Raw genomic sequence first — 18,411 nt, 5'->3', positions numbered from 1 at the left:
CAGGCTCCCAGGAAAGCTCTGGCCAGCGGGTTTGATTCCTTGGAAACGCTGGTACTAATAATGTTAAGGGTAAAAAACGTATCCGTTAATCCCTAGGGAAAAGGCTTGTCTATGTGACCCAAAGTGTCGCGGTCCCCAGACAACTGGAATCTCTGTTTAGAGGATGCTTAAACTACTGCAGCTGCTTTGCTCTATTTCTCGGGCGTTTCTTTGTACTAAGTTTCCGGGTACACTTGTCTTTTTCCTCTATAATTAGCTTTCTTTTGCTGGATTCATTGATAGATACGATAATCCAGTGTTGGTAATATCTCAATTCATTAACATAATGAATCAGAAGGGAGAGGCTGATAATAAAGCTTCTATTTATGTGAAATGTCTTGGCAACTGGCAGCAGTGAGAAGGCAGTAGAAGGAGTATCAGACAGTTAACGGGACCTCGGCTGCAGGAGGTCTCAGGTGCTCTGTGCGCTTTAAGCGCCTGAGCCCTTCACACGACAATCGTGTCCATTGCAGTGGCGCTCATGTGGGAAAATACCTGGCTCCCGTGGCCTCGGTCTCCCAGGTGGTTCAAAGAGCCATCCCCGTTGTGTTTGGGCCGGGACGGGGGTCCCACTGCTCGCCGCCGCTGCCGTGGCCACGTTTGTGGCACTGCCCGCGGGCTGGGGCGGCCCGCAAGGGGCCGGGGATGCTCTGAGAGGCTCGGCGAGGAGCCGGGAGAGAAAAGTGGGTCCAGAGAGGTCCCCGCTCCTTGTCCCATCGGCTGGGAGTACTTCTGCCCTCGGATCAGATCTGTTTTAAAGTTTGTTATCAGCCTGCTTCTTCTGCCAACGTAGGGGACGGCAAAGATGCAAATATTTGTAGAAGTCAAGTTATGTGTTGTTTCGGGCTTATACACCCACAATTCTGGGAGCAGACTTTTTCTGCGATCTGTGTCTGACAGCATTTTGTCCCCATTTGAGACAAAAAAGGTGCAAAAAAGGTGTTTTGGTGACTAAACACGCTCTTACCGGAATCACTTTAAAGCAGAGTTTGAAATCACTGGTGACTTGAGGCACCCGCATTGAACAGCTGCTTGTGGTCCTGGGGAACACACCCGAGGCTCCCTGAGGGCTGAGTCACACGGCCCAGCTGCAGCTTCAACACCTTATGAGGAGAAGCAGCCCATGAAACAGAGAGCACAGAAGTCTAAATGTACCCTTTTCCTTTTTCTTTTTTTTTTTTTTTTTAATTTTTAATTGAGGGCACGTGTTGCCCGTAATTCAATCAATTAAGCAATTGCAGTAAATCAATGAGATAAATACAAATAACACGAGGCTACGGCTTTGAGCTAGGCAGGGTTAGCAATAAGAGTAGGTTGGGGGTGGGGTTAAAAGCTGGGGCAGTGTCATTTGGAGAATCAGGGTGTCTGGTGGAAAACCGCTAGTAAGGGAATTTCCCCCTCACGTGTCTTCTCTGCGGTGCTATGGTGACAGTGACGGTGTCGGTCAGCACAGCGCCGTACCTGTGACAGGGCTGCTGAGAAGGTGGGGAGGTGGGAGGGTGACTGGTTAGGGCAACGCTGGCCGTGGTGTGGGGTCTGAGTGCAGGAACCCTCAGGAGAGGATGGCCATGGGGTGACTGGCCGGCCGTGGGGTGACCGCGGTAACCGCTCCAGGATGGCAGCCCAAGGGATGGGTGTCTTTCCCTGCTGGTGGCCCCCTGTGCCTGCCCAGCCACACCCGCCCCATCTGCATGAGGTTCTCAATGGGTCTAAGGTAGCCGGGCAGGGAGCCTGTCGCCCTCGCTGTGGCCGCTGTCGGTCCCGGCTGGAGGGAAAGCCGTGCCGGCTTTTCCCTCGGGTGCCGGGCACTGCCCCTGGAGCCTCAGTCTCTCCAGAACTCGGCTGTGGATGGTGATGCAGCCCCGGCTGTCTGGGGGTACCCAGGGTATAAATTTGAAGGAGTTAGAGGGGACTTGAGGAGGTGTTGGGGGAGTGAGCAGGACCCACACCATGAGGGCTGGGGAAGGAGCACAAGGGCTGGCAGCAGGAACCTAAAAGAACACAAGTGCCTTGATCGCAGCCTAGGAGGGTGAGGCCCGTGAAACCCGTCCCTGGAGGGGACCCTCGTGGATGGCACGCAGGAGTGGATGGCTGCCGTCGAGGCCGGGTAGGCTTACTTAAAAATCATGCAAATACTTCCGTAAAAGGGCTTAAAGAGGCAGAAGGACAAGTCCTACGGGCACCTGGGCGTCCTGGGGGACACGGCGGTTTGGGAAAGGCATGTGTCAATTTAGCCCTGGTGTTGACTTAAGCGAAAGTGCTAAGCCATTCCTAAACCTAAGTCAATACAGACTTAAGCCAAAATTGTTATTAACGAGCTCTAATCTGATTTAAGAGCCTCCGAGCGAGCCGTGTCTACACGCCGCGCGTTGCCTTGCGCTGCGCTCCGCGGTGCCCGGTCCGGGGGGGCGCGGCGGGAGGGGTCGGGTTAAAGTAGCCCAGGGAGGAAGGAGGAAAGCGTGTTTCGGGGAGAGCCGGGCCGCCGTGATTCGGGCTGGCCGCTGATCTCCCTCCGCGGGATAACTTAAAACTGCCCCCAGCTCGGCTGCTCGGGGGCGGTTCGGGCTCGGGTCTGTGCGAGCGCCTCCGGGCCGGGGCTGCCGGGCCCCGCTGCCGTGCCCGCCCGGGGTAGAGCCGAGCGCCAGCGGCTCCGCTCGCTCCGAGAGGGACATGCCAGTGCATTTCTTCCCCTGTCCCAATGGGGCAGTTGAGCCCTCCACTCCACCCCTCACTGGGGGCCTTTCTTTTCTTCCCCACCAGCTTTGAGCAGCGCTGTTTCAGATTGGCCTTTTTATGTTTGATATAAAGAATAGTTGTTGGCCAATTCCATCTTTTCATCGCTGCTCTCCAGGCCCGGGTCCAAGCGGCTTGTCAGATGCTCATTAACTCCCCCTTTGGCTCTTTCCAGTGTGTCTCCTAAGCTCATTGTGCCAAGAACTAGCGCTTCTTTCTCTTTACATGGCTCCCTTTCTCTGCTCCATCAGGGAGACAAATTACTTTCCAAAAGGGATCGCCAGGGATGGTTTAATGAGAATTTCTCCAGCGCTGGCCGTGGAAATCAATGTAGTTAACATTCGGTGCACTTAATTGGACTTTTCTCTTCTGCCTCCTTCAAAAAAACTCTGAAGCTATCCTGTTAATCTCTCATTTGTAATCAATTGTGTTGACTAAACAAAAGTCTAGGTCGTCCTTTCTTCCTGTCCCAGACAATCCTTTGTTGCCTCTAAATGCCTCATTCTTGAGTGCTCCTGGTCGTGTAGATGGGTCCGATTTTTGACAGTTCATTATTGCGCTTTTGTCCATTTAATCTCCCTCGCTGTGTTTTGCATGTGCATGCCTTAATGAGCTCCGTTGGCAATTAACATGTTTCTAGCAGCAAACTGGTTGCTCAGACGTTTGGAGAGCGGAGTGCAGGGAAAAGGGCAACGCAGCTGCCTGTAGGTTTGGTCGCTTCCCGGTGCCCGGCGCGGTGCCGGGACGCACCTGGGAGCCGCCCGGTGCCGGGGCAGCGCCGGGCCGGGCCGGCCGGGCCGAGGGGGAAGCACGGAGGCGCTGGCACGTCGCTCTCCGCTCAGAGGCACCTCTAACCCTCCCCCCGAGGCACCGGCACCGCTCAATCTGTTGTGCGCGCGGCTGCGGCGCCGGGAAAAGGGGTTTTTGTGCGGGTTTTGTGTTATTGAGGCTTGCTGGCAAGAGTGCCGAAGTGTGAGCAGTCGTGGACAGCAGAAACATCTTGTGAGGGAGAAGATAATTGGAGTCTCTGGCGTGTGTGTGTCTGACAGAGCCGCCCCTCCCCCGCGATCTGCGGCTTGTGTGTGCCGGGATCCGGGCGAGAGCCGGGGGGGGTCCGGGGCCGGCCGGTGGCGGGCGCGGTGCCGCGGCCCCTTCCCGGAGCGTCCGAGATCGGGGGGAAGCCGGAGCGACAGCGGCTCCGGGGAGGGCTGCCCATCCCAGGAGGGGCCCGGTGACCGAGCCCACCGGCGGCGGCGGGCACGGCGTTCGGGGCACCCCGAGATGCCCTCAGAGTGACGGGGATGCCGCCCTCCCCCCAGACGGCTCTGTCAACAACGCCGCTTTTTATAAAAATGCGATAAGAACGCACTTCCTTAATTCCCTCCCTGGGAGTGGGTTTCGCGCTGCTCTCGCCCATCAGGAGAGCTGAGGAAGCAGCCTGCGTGCTGTCTGTGGGGCCCGCAGCCGCGCCTGGCTCCCGCTCTCGGCTCCCGGCTGGCAGCCCAGACCTCTTCCCGGCGCCCGAGGTGCCGAGGGAGCGGCGCTTCCCCCGGACCTGGCAGCGGGAGCGGCTCCGTGGGCGCCCCCCGGGATGCGCACGCCCCGCTCCCGAACTCCGGGCCCTCGTCCTGCCGAGGCCGCCCCGGCACGGTGTCCTCAGGGACAGGGGGTCCCTCCCGCTGTACCCGGCCCGTGGGTTGTCCCGCCCCGTCTGTCGCGGCGGCGGCAGAGCCGGGCTCGGCTCCCTCCTGCCGTAGCCCCTTTCCTTGCGGGACCGCTTCCCCCTGACAGGATTTCCGGAGAGGTGGCTTAGCGGTGGCGGGGTTTGCATTTTTTTTCCCTTTTTTAAATTTTCCTTTTCACCTAAAACTCTCCCAATTTTTTTTAACAAATGCAGTTATGATCTTTCCCCGCTGCCAGGATCACTGGACATTCTTTTCGCTCCTCAAACCGTCAAAACCCTATTTCAGACGCTAGAAAATGCAAACCCCGAGAAACTCTAAAATCGCCCCGTCTCTACAGCGGGAGCACGGAGCCCCGGCCCCAGCCCCCAGCCCTCTCCTTGGAGAACATCGCAGCCTAATAATGAATCCAGAAACCCGGAGCGAGGGGTTGACTCCCGTTCCTGCGCTCGGCGGCGAGCTGTGCTCGTCCTCGCCTCCCTCTATTTAACCACTCAATTAAGCGGAGAAAGGTGAGCTCCCCATTACGCCGTCCCCAGGCATTTCGGTGCCTCTCTCGTTCCCCTCTTCATTGGCAAGCCCGGCCCGAGCAGCACGCACACGCCCGGCCTCCTCAATCTCCTTTCTCCGCTAGAATAATATTGTTCCTAACGACGTGGCCGGAATAGACACTTGCGTATTAAAAGTGAGGGAGGGGGGGAGATGAGAAGGGAATATTTAGTGTAATCCAAGTGCTTGATTATCCATATTCTGATCACAAAGAGTTTCTGAGGCCTGCTGGGAGTGATTAGATTAATGTAATGCGGTTTGAAGGGTCTGTGTTTTCTCTCTTAATTTGGGTCATTACTCGGAAAGCAAGCGTGAGATCATTTTATCTGCATGCAAGGAAAGATAGTCATTCAGGAGCGGTTTAAACACGCCGTAATGAACCGACCCCGAAAAGCGGCGCTGGGAAACTCCGAGCCGCCCTCCGCGCTGCCGCTCGGGGCCGCGCAGCCCCGCCGGGGGTCCTGCAAGGGCTCTGACCCCGTTCCGGGGGGCGGCAGCGGCCCTCTGAAGCCGCCCGGCTCCCTCCCGCCCTCCTTTTGCTCCTGTGGTGCCCGCGGCGCTCGGCGGGCCCTGGAGCGGCCGGGCCCGGCTCCGCCAGCCGCGCTCGCACGGGGAGACAGCGCCGAGCAGCCCGCTCGGGCCGGGGCCCAGGTGGGAAATGAGACACCTGCGAAGGGCCGGTTTATTGTCCCGTGATAGATATAGATATATTCCTCACTTATTCGAGCGTACATTTAAAATGGAGATTTACAGACATGTATAAAGAGCGCTGTCCTGGCGCCGGGCGGGGGGCGGCCAGCCCGGCCCGTCCTGGCCCGCTCCGGCGGCGCAACGCGCCGTTAAATAAGATTCCTCTTATATACAACTGCGGCTCGGGGTCGCTTGCTACCGGCGGCTGAGCTCGCTGGGAAAAAAGGACAGAGAAGCGAAGGCTGGTTTGGATAAATAGTGCTGGCCTGGGTGAGCAGGTCCGAGTGTGGCGGCGCGCCGGGCCCTTAGCTCTGCCCGCTGCGCCCAGGGTCCCGCGGCGGAGGAGCGCTGGAGACGCTGTCGTGCAACTTTCGGACGTGCTTCTTTAAATCAAAGTTTCTGCAAAATCCTTTCCCGCAAGTGACACACGTAAAGGGCTTCTTGTCATTGTGGGTGTGCATGTGGAAAGTCAAGTTATAGATCTGGTGGAAGGCTTTGTTGCAAATGGTGCACTTGTACTGCTTCTCTCCGCTGTGGGTCAGCTTGTGGTTCTTGTAGTTGCCTGCGAAAGAGGAAAAAGATGGAAAAGGGGGTTACCCGAGGGTGCCCGGGCCGCACGGTGCACAGGTAAGGGGGGCTTTAGGAAGTGTCTCCACCCGCACCCCCGTCCCACTTGTCAAACTCGGTCCTCGTCAGCGCGGAGCAGCGCGCAACTGGCACGGCACAAATGAGAGGCAGGGTCAGCCCGGTGACCCGCGGCAAACGGAGGGCTCTGGATTAGGACCAAGGCCCGGCACCTTTCATTTAAAAAGCATTTAGGGGGAACCGTCAGCACTGCCCGGCGATGCGGCCCAGCTTAGAGGGAAAGTAATTGGGAGCGGCGGCGGATCTGCCCGCGCCCCTCGCTTTCCCCAGCCGGGCAGGGCTCGCTGCGTTTAATCCCCGCTAATGATGGGCGAGGGGCCCGGCGCGTCCCGGCTCAGCTCACCTTTCTGGTGGAAGCCCTTGCCGCAGAACTCGCAGACGAAGGGCTTGTAGCCGGCGTGGATGCGGATGTGGGTGTTGAGCGTGGAGCTCCTGTTGAACGCCTTTCCGCACTGGTTGCACTTGTGGGGTTTCTCCTGCACCAGGGTGCGAGAGGCCCGTCAGTGGGGGCTGCGCGGAGAGCAGGGGCGGCCGCCGCCTCCCGCAACCCGGCCGCCCCCCACCTACCTGCGTGTGGATGATTTTGTGCCGGCACAGGGTGCTGGCCTGGCGGAAGCCCTTCCCGCAGACTTTGCAGACGAAAGGCCGGGCCCCCGTGTGCACCGGCATGTGGCGGGTGAGGTTGTAGTGCGCGTTGAACACCTGCGGGGAAGCGCCGGGAAGGCGAGGTCAGGCACGGCCCCGCCGCCGCCACCGCCCCCGGTTCCCCCGCCCGATGCCGGCGCCCCCCTTACCTTGCCGCAGACCTCGCAGGTAAAGTTTTTGGGCTTGCCCTCCGCCGCCCCGCCGCCGCCGCCCCCCATCTTGGCGTGGCCCTTGGGGGGGCCGCCGCGCTCCGCCGCCGCCGCCTCCTTCATCACCTGGTCCAGGTGTCCCGGCAGCCGCTCCTTGTGGGCGAAGGGAGGCGGCGGCGGCAGCTTCTCGGCCGCCAGCCCCGCCAGCTTGGCGTTCTCCAGCAGGAAAAGCTTCTGGTGGGCCGAGAGCCCCCCCGGCGACGGGGCGCCCAGCAGGCCGGCCGGGAAGAGCTGTCCGTGCAGGAGGTCGGCCGGGTGGTACGCGGCGTCCAGGTAGTTGAAGTAGTAGAGGGAGCGGGGGGCGGCCGGAACGGCCCCTGCCTGGTGGATGACCTGCGGCTTGATGAGCCGGCCGCTGGGCTGGCCCAGGGCGAGCTCTGCCTTGCAGCACACGCCGCAGTTGGCTTTGCAGAGCCCCGCGCCGCCCCGCAGGCTGCTCTTCCACAGCTCCGAGTAGTTGAGAGTCTTGGAGGGCAGCTCGTAGCCCAGAGGCGGGATGGGGATCACGCAGGGCAGGGGCGAGCACAGGCTCAGCGGCTTCTTGCCTGGCTCCGGCCCCGGCCCGCCGTGCCGCTCCTCGAAGGCCGGCTTGGGCTCCGACGTCTTTGCCATGATCCGCTCGATGGAGAAGGCCAGGGTCTTGGAGGGGTTAGCGGTGGCGGCTCTGCCGTCGTGCCGGGGGCAGGAGGAAGGCATGACCGTCTCCAGCGACCCCGGGCTCGCCATGTCGCTCCGCCGTGCGGGAACTTGGTGTGAGCAGCGACTCGCTCCCGCGCTCGGCTCTGCATTCCAGAAAAGCCAGGAGACAAATCAATTTAATAAGCACCTTGTTCTCCCCCCACCCCACCCCCCACCGGCACCCCCTCCCTATTTACATTCAAATGAACATATTCAAGAACAATGGCACGTAGGGTACCAGATTACTGCTCATTAAGCGGAACACGCTAAAGTAACATGCAAGCTAGACCTTGTTAGTATTTAAAAAAGAAAAAAAAAAAAGGGAAAGAAAAAGAAAAACCTTCCCCAGTCCAATGCCACCCAGCCGAGCCCCAGCGATGGCCACGGTGCGGGAAATGCGGGAGCAGGGGCGGGGGGCACGGCGAGGGGCGGCGGGGCTCGCCTTGGGACCGCTTACCTTTGCCCAGCTCCGGCGAGACTCATCCAAGCAGCGCAGCGTGGCCGCAGTCACATTTTGATAGCAAACATCTTCCTGAGCGTCAGATCACGGTCTCGAACATTTAAAGCTGACATCATATGAAGTCACTTTGAGCAGAATGACATGGGGATGCCACCATGGATCTTCCCCAAGCCGAGGCGCCGGGCTGGAGCGCGGTGGGTTGGGGCAGAGAGAGGAAGACGAGCCCCCCCTCTCCACGCACAATTTCCTTCCAGTTTAAGACGCACAAATCGCTCGTGTGCGAGCTGGGTTTTTCCTCTCTCTCTCCCTTCTTAAAAAGCAACTTGCAAAGCAGAGGAATCGTTTTGCATGTGGCAAATTAGAAGGCAAGTGCGATTCACAAGTTGGGTGGAAAAGAGTGCTCCAGTTCTTGCTGGGGTTAGAAGAGCCACTCCGAATGAGCGTGAGGATTTTTTTTTTCTTCTTCTTCCTTTTTTTTTTTTTTTTTTAAGAAGGGGGAGAATGATTTTTTTTTCTAAAGCAACTACCACGCAACCATGCTCGAGTTATTTTGGCAACCCATCTGCAATCAGCTCCGTTGCAACCGAGCTGGAAGATAATTAATAAATTGTCACTTATCTGCGAGCCTCTCCAGCATGTATAAATTAATAGCCAACCCATTAATTAGGACAGTGTATTAATGTTAATTAAACTAAGTTTAATTCCAGCCCTCTCCCCTCTCAGGGTAACTGGTGATTAGCCTTAAATAAATGCGGAGGGAGTCATGTCCAGGACTCGAATTCGCTGCTGAAAAAAAATTTACAAAAATAATAATGAAAAGGACCCGTGTTCAGCAAAGGGAAGTTCTGCAAGTTGTCACCCCCTAAAGGTGTCCGCTGCCCCGGGGGCACCCGGCGACTCTCCCCTGCCCTTGTAGCCCTTGTCCTGCCCCCCCTCCCCACTGCCCCCAGCACTTTCTTCTTCCCCCTTTCCCCCCCGCCCCCCCCAAACAGGCGACGCTACATTATAGCGCCTGGATGCCGGGGTATCTTTCCTTCCTCTCTCTAATTAAAACACCGTGATGCGGGAGGGGAGGATTTGCAGAACCCTCACATGCGAAGACGCGGTAATTGAGAGAGTCCCGCGTACACCTGTTTGGGGGGGCCCGGCTGCAGGGCAGCACCCCCCGGGCTCTGATTAGCCGCCCCGTCCCTCGCCGGGGCTATTCAGCCGAACCAATTTTCCCCCGGCGATTCAGGGCGCTCAATTCTCTTTCACTTGTAGCCACTATAGCGCTGCGTGGAACCTGGTTTTGTGTGTTTCTAAAATAAAGGGGAGGATTATCCGGGGGAGAGGAGGGGAGCGAAGGGTTTAGATTGAGCCTGGCCAGAGGTAAAGCAAGCAATGAAAAGGCCCCTATATATATATTTTTCCCCCTCCCTCGCGCGTCTAAGAAAGTTTAGAGGAATTCGGGGGTTTTGTGCGGCGCTGACAAAGCCGCGCCTCCTCTCCCCGCCGGGACAGCTCGCCGGCGGCTGTTTGCAGACAGGCTTTTTCACCTGCGAACCACAACACGCTCCAGAAACAAACTTTAAAAGCGGCGGCCGTCCCGGGCTGCCTGCGGGCGGAGGGGAGCGCCCAGCCCCGGGGTTAACCCGCCTGGAGCATCCATCAGGTGCTGGATCCCGCCCAGCGCTGCCCGCCCGGATCCGCCGGGTCAGCGTGCGGGGAGCGACCGAACCGTCCCGCTCCCGGGGAGAGGCTGGGACGGGCCGCGGGGAGCCGCAGGAGCCGTGCCCGGTGTCTGGGCTGCGGGAGAGCCCGGCTGAGCCCCGGGAGGCTCGCAGAGCCCGAGCCGCGGTGCCCGCCCAGCCCGCGCCTCCTCCGGGCAGCGGGAGCGGGCAGGCGGCGCTGGGCTGGGCTGGGCTCCGCTCGCTGCCGGGGCTAGCCGGCTTTAGCGAAGTATTTAATTAGCCTCCACAAACTTCTTTTCCTCGCCTGCAGATTATACTGAGTGGAGGGTTGGGAACTATTTTACACCTTGCCACTCACATGTTAATTAATCTCTATCTAACCCTAATTGCAGTTTATTCAAGCACCGCTCAAACAGCTCACCCACACAATAAACACTGGGGCTGCTTTTATCCATATTACTCCCCGCTCACACGTTGAGTAATTAACTCCAGTACCAACTAATAGTGCAAACAAATATTTTCTGTAAACGAGATGATTTCGGGCAGGATAAAAGAAGGGCTGCGGAGCCGGGACCGGGAGCTCGCTGCCAGCTTCCCCGAGCCGCCCTCGTCCTTGCCGGGGTGTTTGCTGAGCCGGGTCTCTCCCTCTTTCCCTCCTTCCCCGGCCAAGGGGACAGCTGGCGGCTCGCTGCTGGGCACCCACCGCCCTGCTCGGGGCAGCGGGTCCCGCAGGCCTCGGGGCTCCTGGGGGCGAGGGGAGCCAGGGGGGCCCTCGCCGAGTCCCGGGGCTGCCGCCTTCCCGCATCCCGAGGCCGGGCACCCGCTCGGGCCGTGCCGCTGCCTCCCGGCCAGCTCCAAGCCGGGTGCCGCACGCCTCACGCATCAGGGCGTTGAGATCCCAGCTAAGACCCGGGCATCAGAGCTCAGTATTTTAATTGAAATCGCAGGTTTAGGCACAGCTGGAGGCCGTCTCTATCGATTCGACTTCTGCCGTTCCGGCGAGCATATTACAACTGACTGACTTTGAGCCAGCTGCCCCGGCCCCGCCGCCTGCCCAGCGCCGAGCCCGAGCCCCGGTGCTCCCGGAGAGCCGGGCGGGAGGGCCGGGCTGGCTCTGGGGGTGGCTCTGGGGTGGCTCTGGGGGGCCCAGCGGCCCTGCCCGGCTTTGGGGGGCAGAAGCCTCCGCACGTCGGGCGCGCAGCGGGCTCCGGGCTCGGCCCCGCGTTCCGCCTCCGCCGTGGAGGCAGCTCTCCCGTGGGGCTTTAATCCTTCACCCCCGACATTTGGAGGGAGAAATGGTTTGCGGATTTTTCCCCAGAAGGCGCACGCCGCGGAGACGCTCCCATTGCGGACGCGATCGCTCCTGCGGTTGTTTTTACGCCGCTGCCTCCCCAGATAAACGAGTGCGGTGCCCGGGCGGGCCGGGCCGGGCCCATGTGGGACACTCCGGGTCACCCGGGGCTCCTCCAGCCCCGCTGCCCTCGGGGGTCCCGTCCGCGCCCGGCGGCCCCGGCCCCAAACCCTCCCCGGGCGCTGACATCGAAAACCGGCGGGGGTTCCCCTTTCTCCCCTCCACCGCCGGCCCCACTCCGTGAGGGGATCCCGGAGACTGTCCCGGGCCGGTCCCGGGCGGGCGGGAGCGCAGGGCCCGGCTCATCGTCCGTCGGGCCCCTCCGCCCGGGCAGCCGGCGCTGGGCATTTCTGGTCCACTGGGAGATAACTTAGGATCCTCCTAGTTATTTAACTTGGCAGCTGCTTAAACTCCGCAGTGGAAGCTGCCGAAAGTTATTAGCATTATGCTTCAGTCTCCCCGAAATGGTGGCTTTGATTTCCATGCTGCTTTGCTTTTTATAGGTGTTTTTCTAAATACTTTTTTGCCCAATTCTGTTCCCTATTATTTTTTACTAGAAGGTGATGGACTGCCGGGTGAGCCGCCGGCCCAGGCAATTTGGATGGGGCTGTCTTTGTGAGCCAGGGTGGGGGAACAGCTTTTTCCTGCGGCTTTGCCGCTTCGTGCAAGGGTGCGCCGGAGGGGCCCGGGGTCGGGCTGGGAGAAGGGCTGGGCTGCGGTGCTGCCCGGCCCTGGCCCCACCGTGCTGGGTTTGGGTCTCTCTCCCTGCAAGGCAGCGATTTCAACCTCGAAGGGTCGGCCCAGGGGTGCTCCCAACGTGTTTGGCCGCAAGTGAGTTTGCAGTGGTCAGAGACTGGACAAATTAATGAGCAACGAACAGAGAAGTCAGGATAGCAAAGTTTGGGGCAGAGGTGAAGTGAGGGTTGTTATCCATGTGAATCTTTCAGGTTATTCCTTTGAAACTGCGATACTTGGTCCAAGGGAGCAGTGCCCCTGCAGCTCTGTGTGCCTCAGTTCCCACGGGCAGTCCATCCTGTTCTGCAGGACCCAGAGCATTGGGGTGACCCTGCTTCCCTGTCACCCTACGGACACTGCCACACCGGGGCAGGGATGGTGTCTGGCAAGGCCACCTTGGATGGAGCAGTGGCTTTGAGACCCTCCCAAGGTATTTTTTCATTCCTTCTTGTTGAGTTATGTACGTTGCTGCTTAACTATAGGCAGATAATTTTATTTTATATTTTTAGATTTTTTTTTTTTTAATTGGGGAGCTAAGTTTTTGGAGCACTGTAGAGGTTCCAGAGGAAGTGTGGTTAGTGGGATGTTGGAAGCAAACTGGCTCAGAGTCTTTGCATGGCTGTACTGGTCTATGTTGTCAGTGATGGCAGGAGTAACATCGACATTTTCAACCTGAATCCAATTTTAAAAGCTGGTATCTGACCTGCTTCTAAAACCGTTTGCAATCCAGTCCCACTGCAAAGCAACCGGCAGGGCACCGTGGCAGGAGCTGCACAGAGTGCCTCGATGGCAATCAAATGGGCTTATGTAATTCTAAAAATGGCAACTCCTTACTTGCCACATCTCTTTCTGTCTGTGCGGAGAGTCCTGCAGAGCTGCCAAACAGAAGCAATTGAATGAACTCTTTTCCCGGCTCATTCCTCCTTCCGCAGCTCGGAGAAAGTGAGCCAGAGCCTATTCTAGTTTGCCTGTCAACAGGAATGGTAACTAACGGCTCGATCCCAGCCAGGCTTTATGCCCCAAAAACGCTGCCTGCCTGCCTGTGAGGAGCAGAGAGAGACATCCCGGGGGAAACCGAGCTCTGGTGTCAGACTGGTCTGGTCCCACAACGCAGGTGAGCAGTCCTTGGAATCCACACCATGTCCAAAGCCAACCTGCCCAGTAATGCAAGGAGGAAATTGTTGAAAGGGTGAGCTGCTCTTCTCCATCTTCATTGTCAGGAATATCATCCTTCGCATTGCAGTAATGGAGCAATGCTGCCTTTCGTTTCTGAACACTGAAACTGAAAGATGTTCCTTCCTAATGTTTTGAAATGTTGGACTTTTTTTTTTTTTTTGACGGAGTGGGAGCTTTTAAGTTTTTCTGGGTTTGTAGGGGTTTTTTCCCCTTATTTTCTATTTAGGAGAAAAGGTGGGAGGAAGTAGAGAAGGAGAATATAATGGGGGGATGGCCTTGTTCTCACTTTCCTACTGAAAACGTTTCAGGAAAAGGAACAAAAAACAGTGAAAATGGGTAGAAGCCCACTTCAGTTTCATGTTCCTATTCCTTCCCTTTTTTTTGCTTGAAAGAAGGAAGGCCAAAAAAGTAAGTGGGACAAACTCCACGTGTTTTGAATTATTCTCCCCTTAATGAGATAGAAAAACATCTCATTTTCAAAATTACTTCCTTTTTCAATGAAGAAAATCGAACAGAGAAAGAATCCTTCCAATACCAATCTTTCCACTGTCATTTTCCCACTCACTCCTCACTCAGTGCTGTCCAGTCTTTCTGGCTGTGCCACACCAGGTTGTTTGCGATTGTATTTGCCGTTTTTTGAACTGTTGTCACAGATGTTCTTACCTGCTGCACAGCTGGACCCCATGGTCTCCATGGTGTGGAGGTGGCAGCACCTTGTCCCCTTGCCCTGGGGAGTGTGGGACAGGCTGGACTGCAGCATCCCTGTCCCTCATGGTGGCTAAGGCAGAGACAGCCTGGCAAGGCTCCCAGATTGACAAGTGAAAGTGTTGCTGTGCTGCTTGGGCACAAGAAATGGGTTGATTCATGAAGACATGATCTAGAAAAGCCACTAAAAATCCCCCCAACAATGAGAGCCCAGACTAAAAAAACCAGACCTCGTTACTGGAGGAAAAAAACTTCAGTGCACAACCCAAGTATTTCCTGAGTGTTCAAGAACACCCACAAATTATGTAAAAATAGATGAGAATTTATTTATTTGATTTAATTATGAGTCTAGATTGTGATTTTTGGGGTGGGGCTGGAGATGGTGCAATTGAAAAAACAATTGTGCAAAAAGCCAGGGCAAGTCATCAGCCCTGGGGCACAGAGGAGCTGCTTCAGCCCTTCCTCACCAAACACAGAGCACTGCAGAACCCACCAGGAGCTCTCAGAGTTCTTGGGTGGAGACCAGGGTAGCTGTTTCTCCATGGAGCTCTAGGGCTTTGGTCCCACAGTGCGTGGATGAGGCTGCTGGGTTCCATGGCCATGGCCAGTTTGTGCTGGAGGGAAACTGGCTCATCAATTCCTGCTGATACATCATCAAGGTAGGTCTGTCATGGTGAGCATTAGCTGCCCCTGGTGGGTCACCCTTCCCATCCCCATTGGCTGACTCCCAGAGCTGCTGAACCTGGCTATGGGAGATATTCCTGTCCCTGCTGTGAGGGTCTGGATGGGCTCGGAGGCTGCCACGTCTCTGCCTCTGACGTAAAACCAAACCCTCAATCTTTGCCTGTTTAGCTGGATAGAAAATACCTCTCCTGTCACCAGAGTTCATCACCACCACGTTCTCCACCAGTCTTTGAGCTATTTATCTCCTCCTACCTCCCTTGCAGTGCGTGCTTCTCCTCTCCAGCTGACAGCCTGGGACAGCCCCGACATCAGCTGCTGGTGGAGCTCTCTGTGCAGAAAGCCAGTCCTGAACGTGTGGCCTTTGCTCCCCCCAGCTGTCATATCCTCCAGGATCTGCAACAAGTCCTGATTTTACAGACCCCATCTTGACAGTCCCCAATCTGATCTGACCACCTGGTTTGTTTTTGAATCGAGCACTTGAGTCATAACATTTCTGTTTATTTCAACAACTGTATTCCTTGCATAGGAAATGAGCCAAGATGGTCTAAGGCGGGGATAGCGAAGCATGTCATGGCTGTAATTACTTTTGCTCTCCCAATATAAAATTTTACAGTATAATCAAAACCTTATTTTCGTAGCACTGGACTCTGTTATTGACTTAATCTTCTTAAGTGCTCCTATTATTCCAGTGATTTCATCGTTGTATGTTGATTTTAATCTTTTGATCTCCATATTAGCTACTGCCTGCAACTAATTTGTTGCTCAGTGTTTTTCTTTGTTTTGACCTGTGAGGCATTTTCCTCATGGCACACAACTCTGCTGGCAGATTGCATATAATCTCTGCACTTTTTTTCTCCCATATTTTGCATAGTTACAACAAATGCGGATTTATGACTTGAAATGGAATATGTATCTTTCAGAAAGGCTGAGGAAAATATCACTTCAGGTTTAGCTTGAAAGCCTAAACTTGTTTGATCAAAGGAAATATCATGGAATGCAGCTCACCAGAGAGAGGTGTCACACAGGCTTTTTTTAGTCCAGCAAGTTCATGATGGGTGAAAACTGCAATAATTACATTATATGCAGTCAGGATCAAAGAGTTCTGAAAGCAGGGCTAGACATAAGATGGAGAAGGCTGGGTTTTGTGAATGGCTCAAAGGACTCTCCCAGCCAAGCTTGGTTTGATACAACAGTGGCTTTGTTGAATCCTGGCAACATGGAACAGGTTTTTGAACAAATACTGGTGATGGAAGTGCAGAGTTCTCAACTCCACAGCCGAAGTGCAGAGGTGGACATAGAGCTCAGCTGCATTTTGGTTGCCCATTAAACAGCAGCTTTTTTCCCTTTGGTATTGATGTTTTAACCTGTGCAGATTTATCATGTGCTTTGTTTGCATTAGCTTTTTCTTTTAAAGCTTAGAGAAATAATTTTTGCCTTAGGTTTGCTGTGACTTTTTAAAAAATAACACAGCCTGAATGTTGGCAAAATCATCTTTGCTTTGTTGCATGCCTGTTTATGCTTCTGAACACAAATTGTCTTCTAATATTTTTGACGTTTTGGTCACTAGAAAGGCAGAAAAGCAATTTCTAAGATGCCTATGGGCCAGAAGAAATGCATTACAGCAGAGGGGAAAGAATCTGTTAGTTGGTGAAATATAAAACAAATTGGATGAACAGCTGCTGACACTTGTCAGTCAAATAGTTGATAGCATTTTCAGTCTCCATGCCACATGCTTTAAGTAAGTCTGTCAAAAAAAGGATATTTTCGCTGGACTTCCCTGTAAATATGAGAGAAGTTTTGGCCTGATCTATCATTTAAAATTTTGCTGGCAGAAGAATGAAATTTTCCTCTTTTCCCAAAACTGATTGACATAACTGCACAGGCAGATTCTTCATCTAGGTGCAGTTGTACTGGCACCAAGTCCTTTGACTGCTGGAGCTCGTTCCATCACAGCAATGGGCTGAAGTGAACCAGCAGCAGATCTTTGCCACCTTTGCCAGTGCTCTCATCTATCCATATCTCATAGGTGCTGCCCAAAGTGTAGCTTTGCTCTGCAGGAGCTGAGCCGTGTCCAGACTGTAGTGTGTGGCCAGGAGGGATTCAAACCTCCCTGAAAAATTAATATTTTTCAGGTAAAACCAAACCATTTTGTATTTGACATTTCTTCAGGGTTGACCCAAGTTGGCTCTTCCCACTCCTGCACCACAGATCACTCATTTAGGGGAGGGTTGGACTGCCAGCACAGCCTGGCCACGTGCAGGTTAAAGGCAGTGGGATCAGGGGCACTGCACTCCTTTGCTCAGCCACAGGCTGCAGGCTGTGGAGTGGGAGGTTCAATCCTGCTTTGCAGCAATGCTGTAAGGTCTTCCCCCTGCTTACACTAAAGTACATAACCTTGAAGCTCATCTTTTGGGTCCAAATGTCTTAAAAATAGTGAGTTGGCTAATGCTTCCCTGTTCTGTGGTCAAGCCTCAGGTCTGTGGAATTTCTGGGGTGCCTTTTTGGGGTTTGAGGTCACAAAAAGCTGTCACAGGCCATGGGGTCACTGCTCATGACAGAGGCACTCAGCTGAGGGTGTCCAATCACTGCTGCTTTAGGGAGGTACCGACGTGTGCTAGCAATGCACAGCCAGGGAGCATCTCCTCAAGGCTGCACCCACACTCTCTCATTCAAAAAACTGAGCAGGGCTCACTATTTTGAAAGGTGGCAGGTGGAAGTGGGCTGTGTTTTTATCCAATAAATATTTTGTGTTTAAAAAAAAAAAAAAAAAAAAAAGGGAGACATTTCCAGAGCAGAATCAAGCTGTTTCTCCAGCTCTGCTCTGCCTGAGTGCCAGCAGAGCTATAAATTTCCATGTCCTTCAGTGCTCTTTGCTACCAGCCAGGTGACCAGCCCAGTAAGGCTTTCCTAGGGCTTCCTCTTGGAGCTGTTGTCCTTCACAAAAGGCATCTAAGGGAGAGGATAAAGAGTTCATGAACTCACGTGTGCAGCAGTATTTGTGTGGGTCTCAAGTGGGTCTCAACCCCCTAGAAAGGACCAGGTGCTGCTTGCAGTTTGTTCCTTGCTTTAGATCTTGTGAGACTTGCTTTAACAGGGAAGTCCTGGGAGGGCTTCAGGGTGGGATTGAAGGCTCCAAGCAAAATAAGGTCAAGGAATTAATAATTTTTGTGTACATGCCAGTGACAGACCCGCAGAGGCATCTGAACAGGTTTTGATAGACTTGAGTATGACTTAAAATCTCAATTACTATCCCAGCTCCCAGTAGGAGGACCCAGGACCAAGCAGTTGCACTGTAGAGGTGGGTAAGAGAGGGAAAAGCTTCCCGTGTCTGTGGTCACAAAGCCAAATTCCTGCCTAAGTCCTCAGAAGTAGCTTTTTCTGGCAGTGCTTCCCTCTACCAGCAGCACAGAGCAAGACAAGTATCAAGTCTGCTGGGCTACAGTCAGGGCTCAAAATTAGTCTATTCTGGTGCATCAGATGGCTTCTCAACATGTCAGTGGTGCTAAATGTGCACATCCACCACCCACTCCTGAAGTGAAGCCCCTGCTAATGCCCCTCTTCCAAGGGGGTGGTGTTCCCAGACACCTGGGAAAGGTGGATGCTGAATGTGTGGGGTGTGGCCATGCAGGTGGGGCTGCATGGCACCTCCACAGCAGATGCTAAACTGACACAGAGGGAAGGGACCCAAAAATCCAAATCCTAATCTCTTCCCATATGTCCAGGGTGGGTCTCATGTTTTTTGGGCTCTGGAAGATGG

General features: G+C 55.2%; 1 protein-coding gene across 1 annotated transcript; it reads right to left on the bottom strand.

The window, feature by feature from the left end:
* Positions 1 to 3,233: 3,233 nt before the first annotated feature.
* On the bottom strand, positions 3,234 to 9,156 carry FEZF2 (FEZ family zinc finger 2). The gene is made up of 5 exons (XM_064724385.1): positions 8,328 to 9,156; positions 7,133 to 7,974; positions 6,906 to 7,040; positions 6,682 to 6,814; positions 3,234 to 6,255 (listed from the first exon to the last, which is right to left on the bottom strand). Exons 2-5 carry the CDS (start codon positions 7,916 to 7,918, stop codon positions 5,999 to 6,001), a joined length of 1,311 nt encoding a protein of 436 aa, XP_064580455.1. The 5' UTR covers positions 7,919 to 7,974; positions 8,328 to 9,156; the 3' UTR covers positions 3,234 to 5,998.
* Between the last annotated feature and the right edge of the window lie 9,255 nt (positions 9,157 to 18,411).

This window comes from Zonotrichia leucophrys, chromosome 12 (assembly GCF_028769735.1).
Source record: "Zonotrichia leucophrys gambelii isolate GWCS_2022_RI chromosome 12, RI_Zleu_2.0, whole genome shotgun sequence".
In the NCBI taxonomy this organism is placed as follows: Eukaryota; Metazoa; Chordata; class Aves; order Passeriformes; family Passerellidae; genus Zonotrichia; species Zonotrichia leucophrys.
The sequence above is the reverse complement of the archived record's forward strand: the minus strand, read 5'-3'. Positions and strand labels throughout refer to the sequence as shown.

Excerpts from the sequence above, each read along its gene's own strand:
- FEZF2 (XM_064724385.1), bottom strand. The coding sequence starts at position 7,918 with ATGGCGAGCCCGGGGTCGCTGGAGACGGTCATGCCTTCCTCCTGCCCC. Across the intron at positions 6,815-6,905 it reads ACAAAATCATCCACACGCAG|GAGAAACCCCACAAGTGCAA; the intron begins GTAGGTGGGGGG and ends ACCCTGGTGCAG. Across the intron at positions 6,256-6,681 it reads CAAGGGCTTCCACCAGAAAG|GCAACTACAAGAACCACAAG; the intron begins GTGAGCTGAGCC and ends CCTCTTTCGCAG.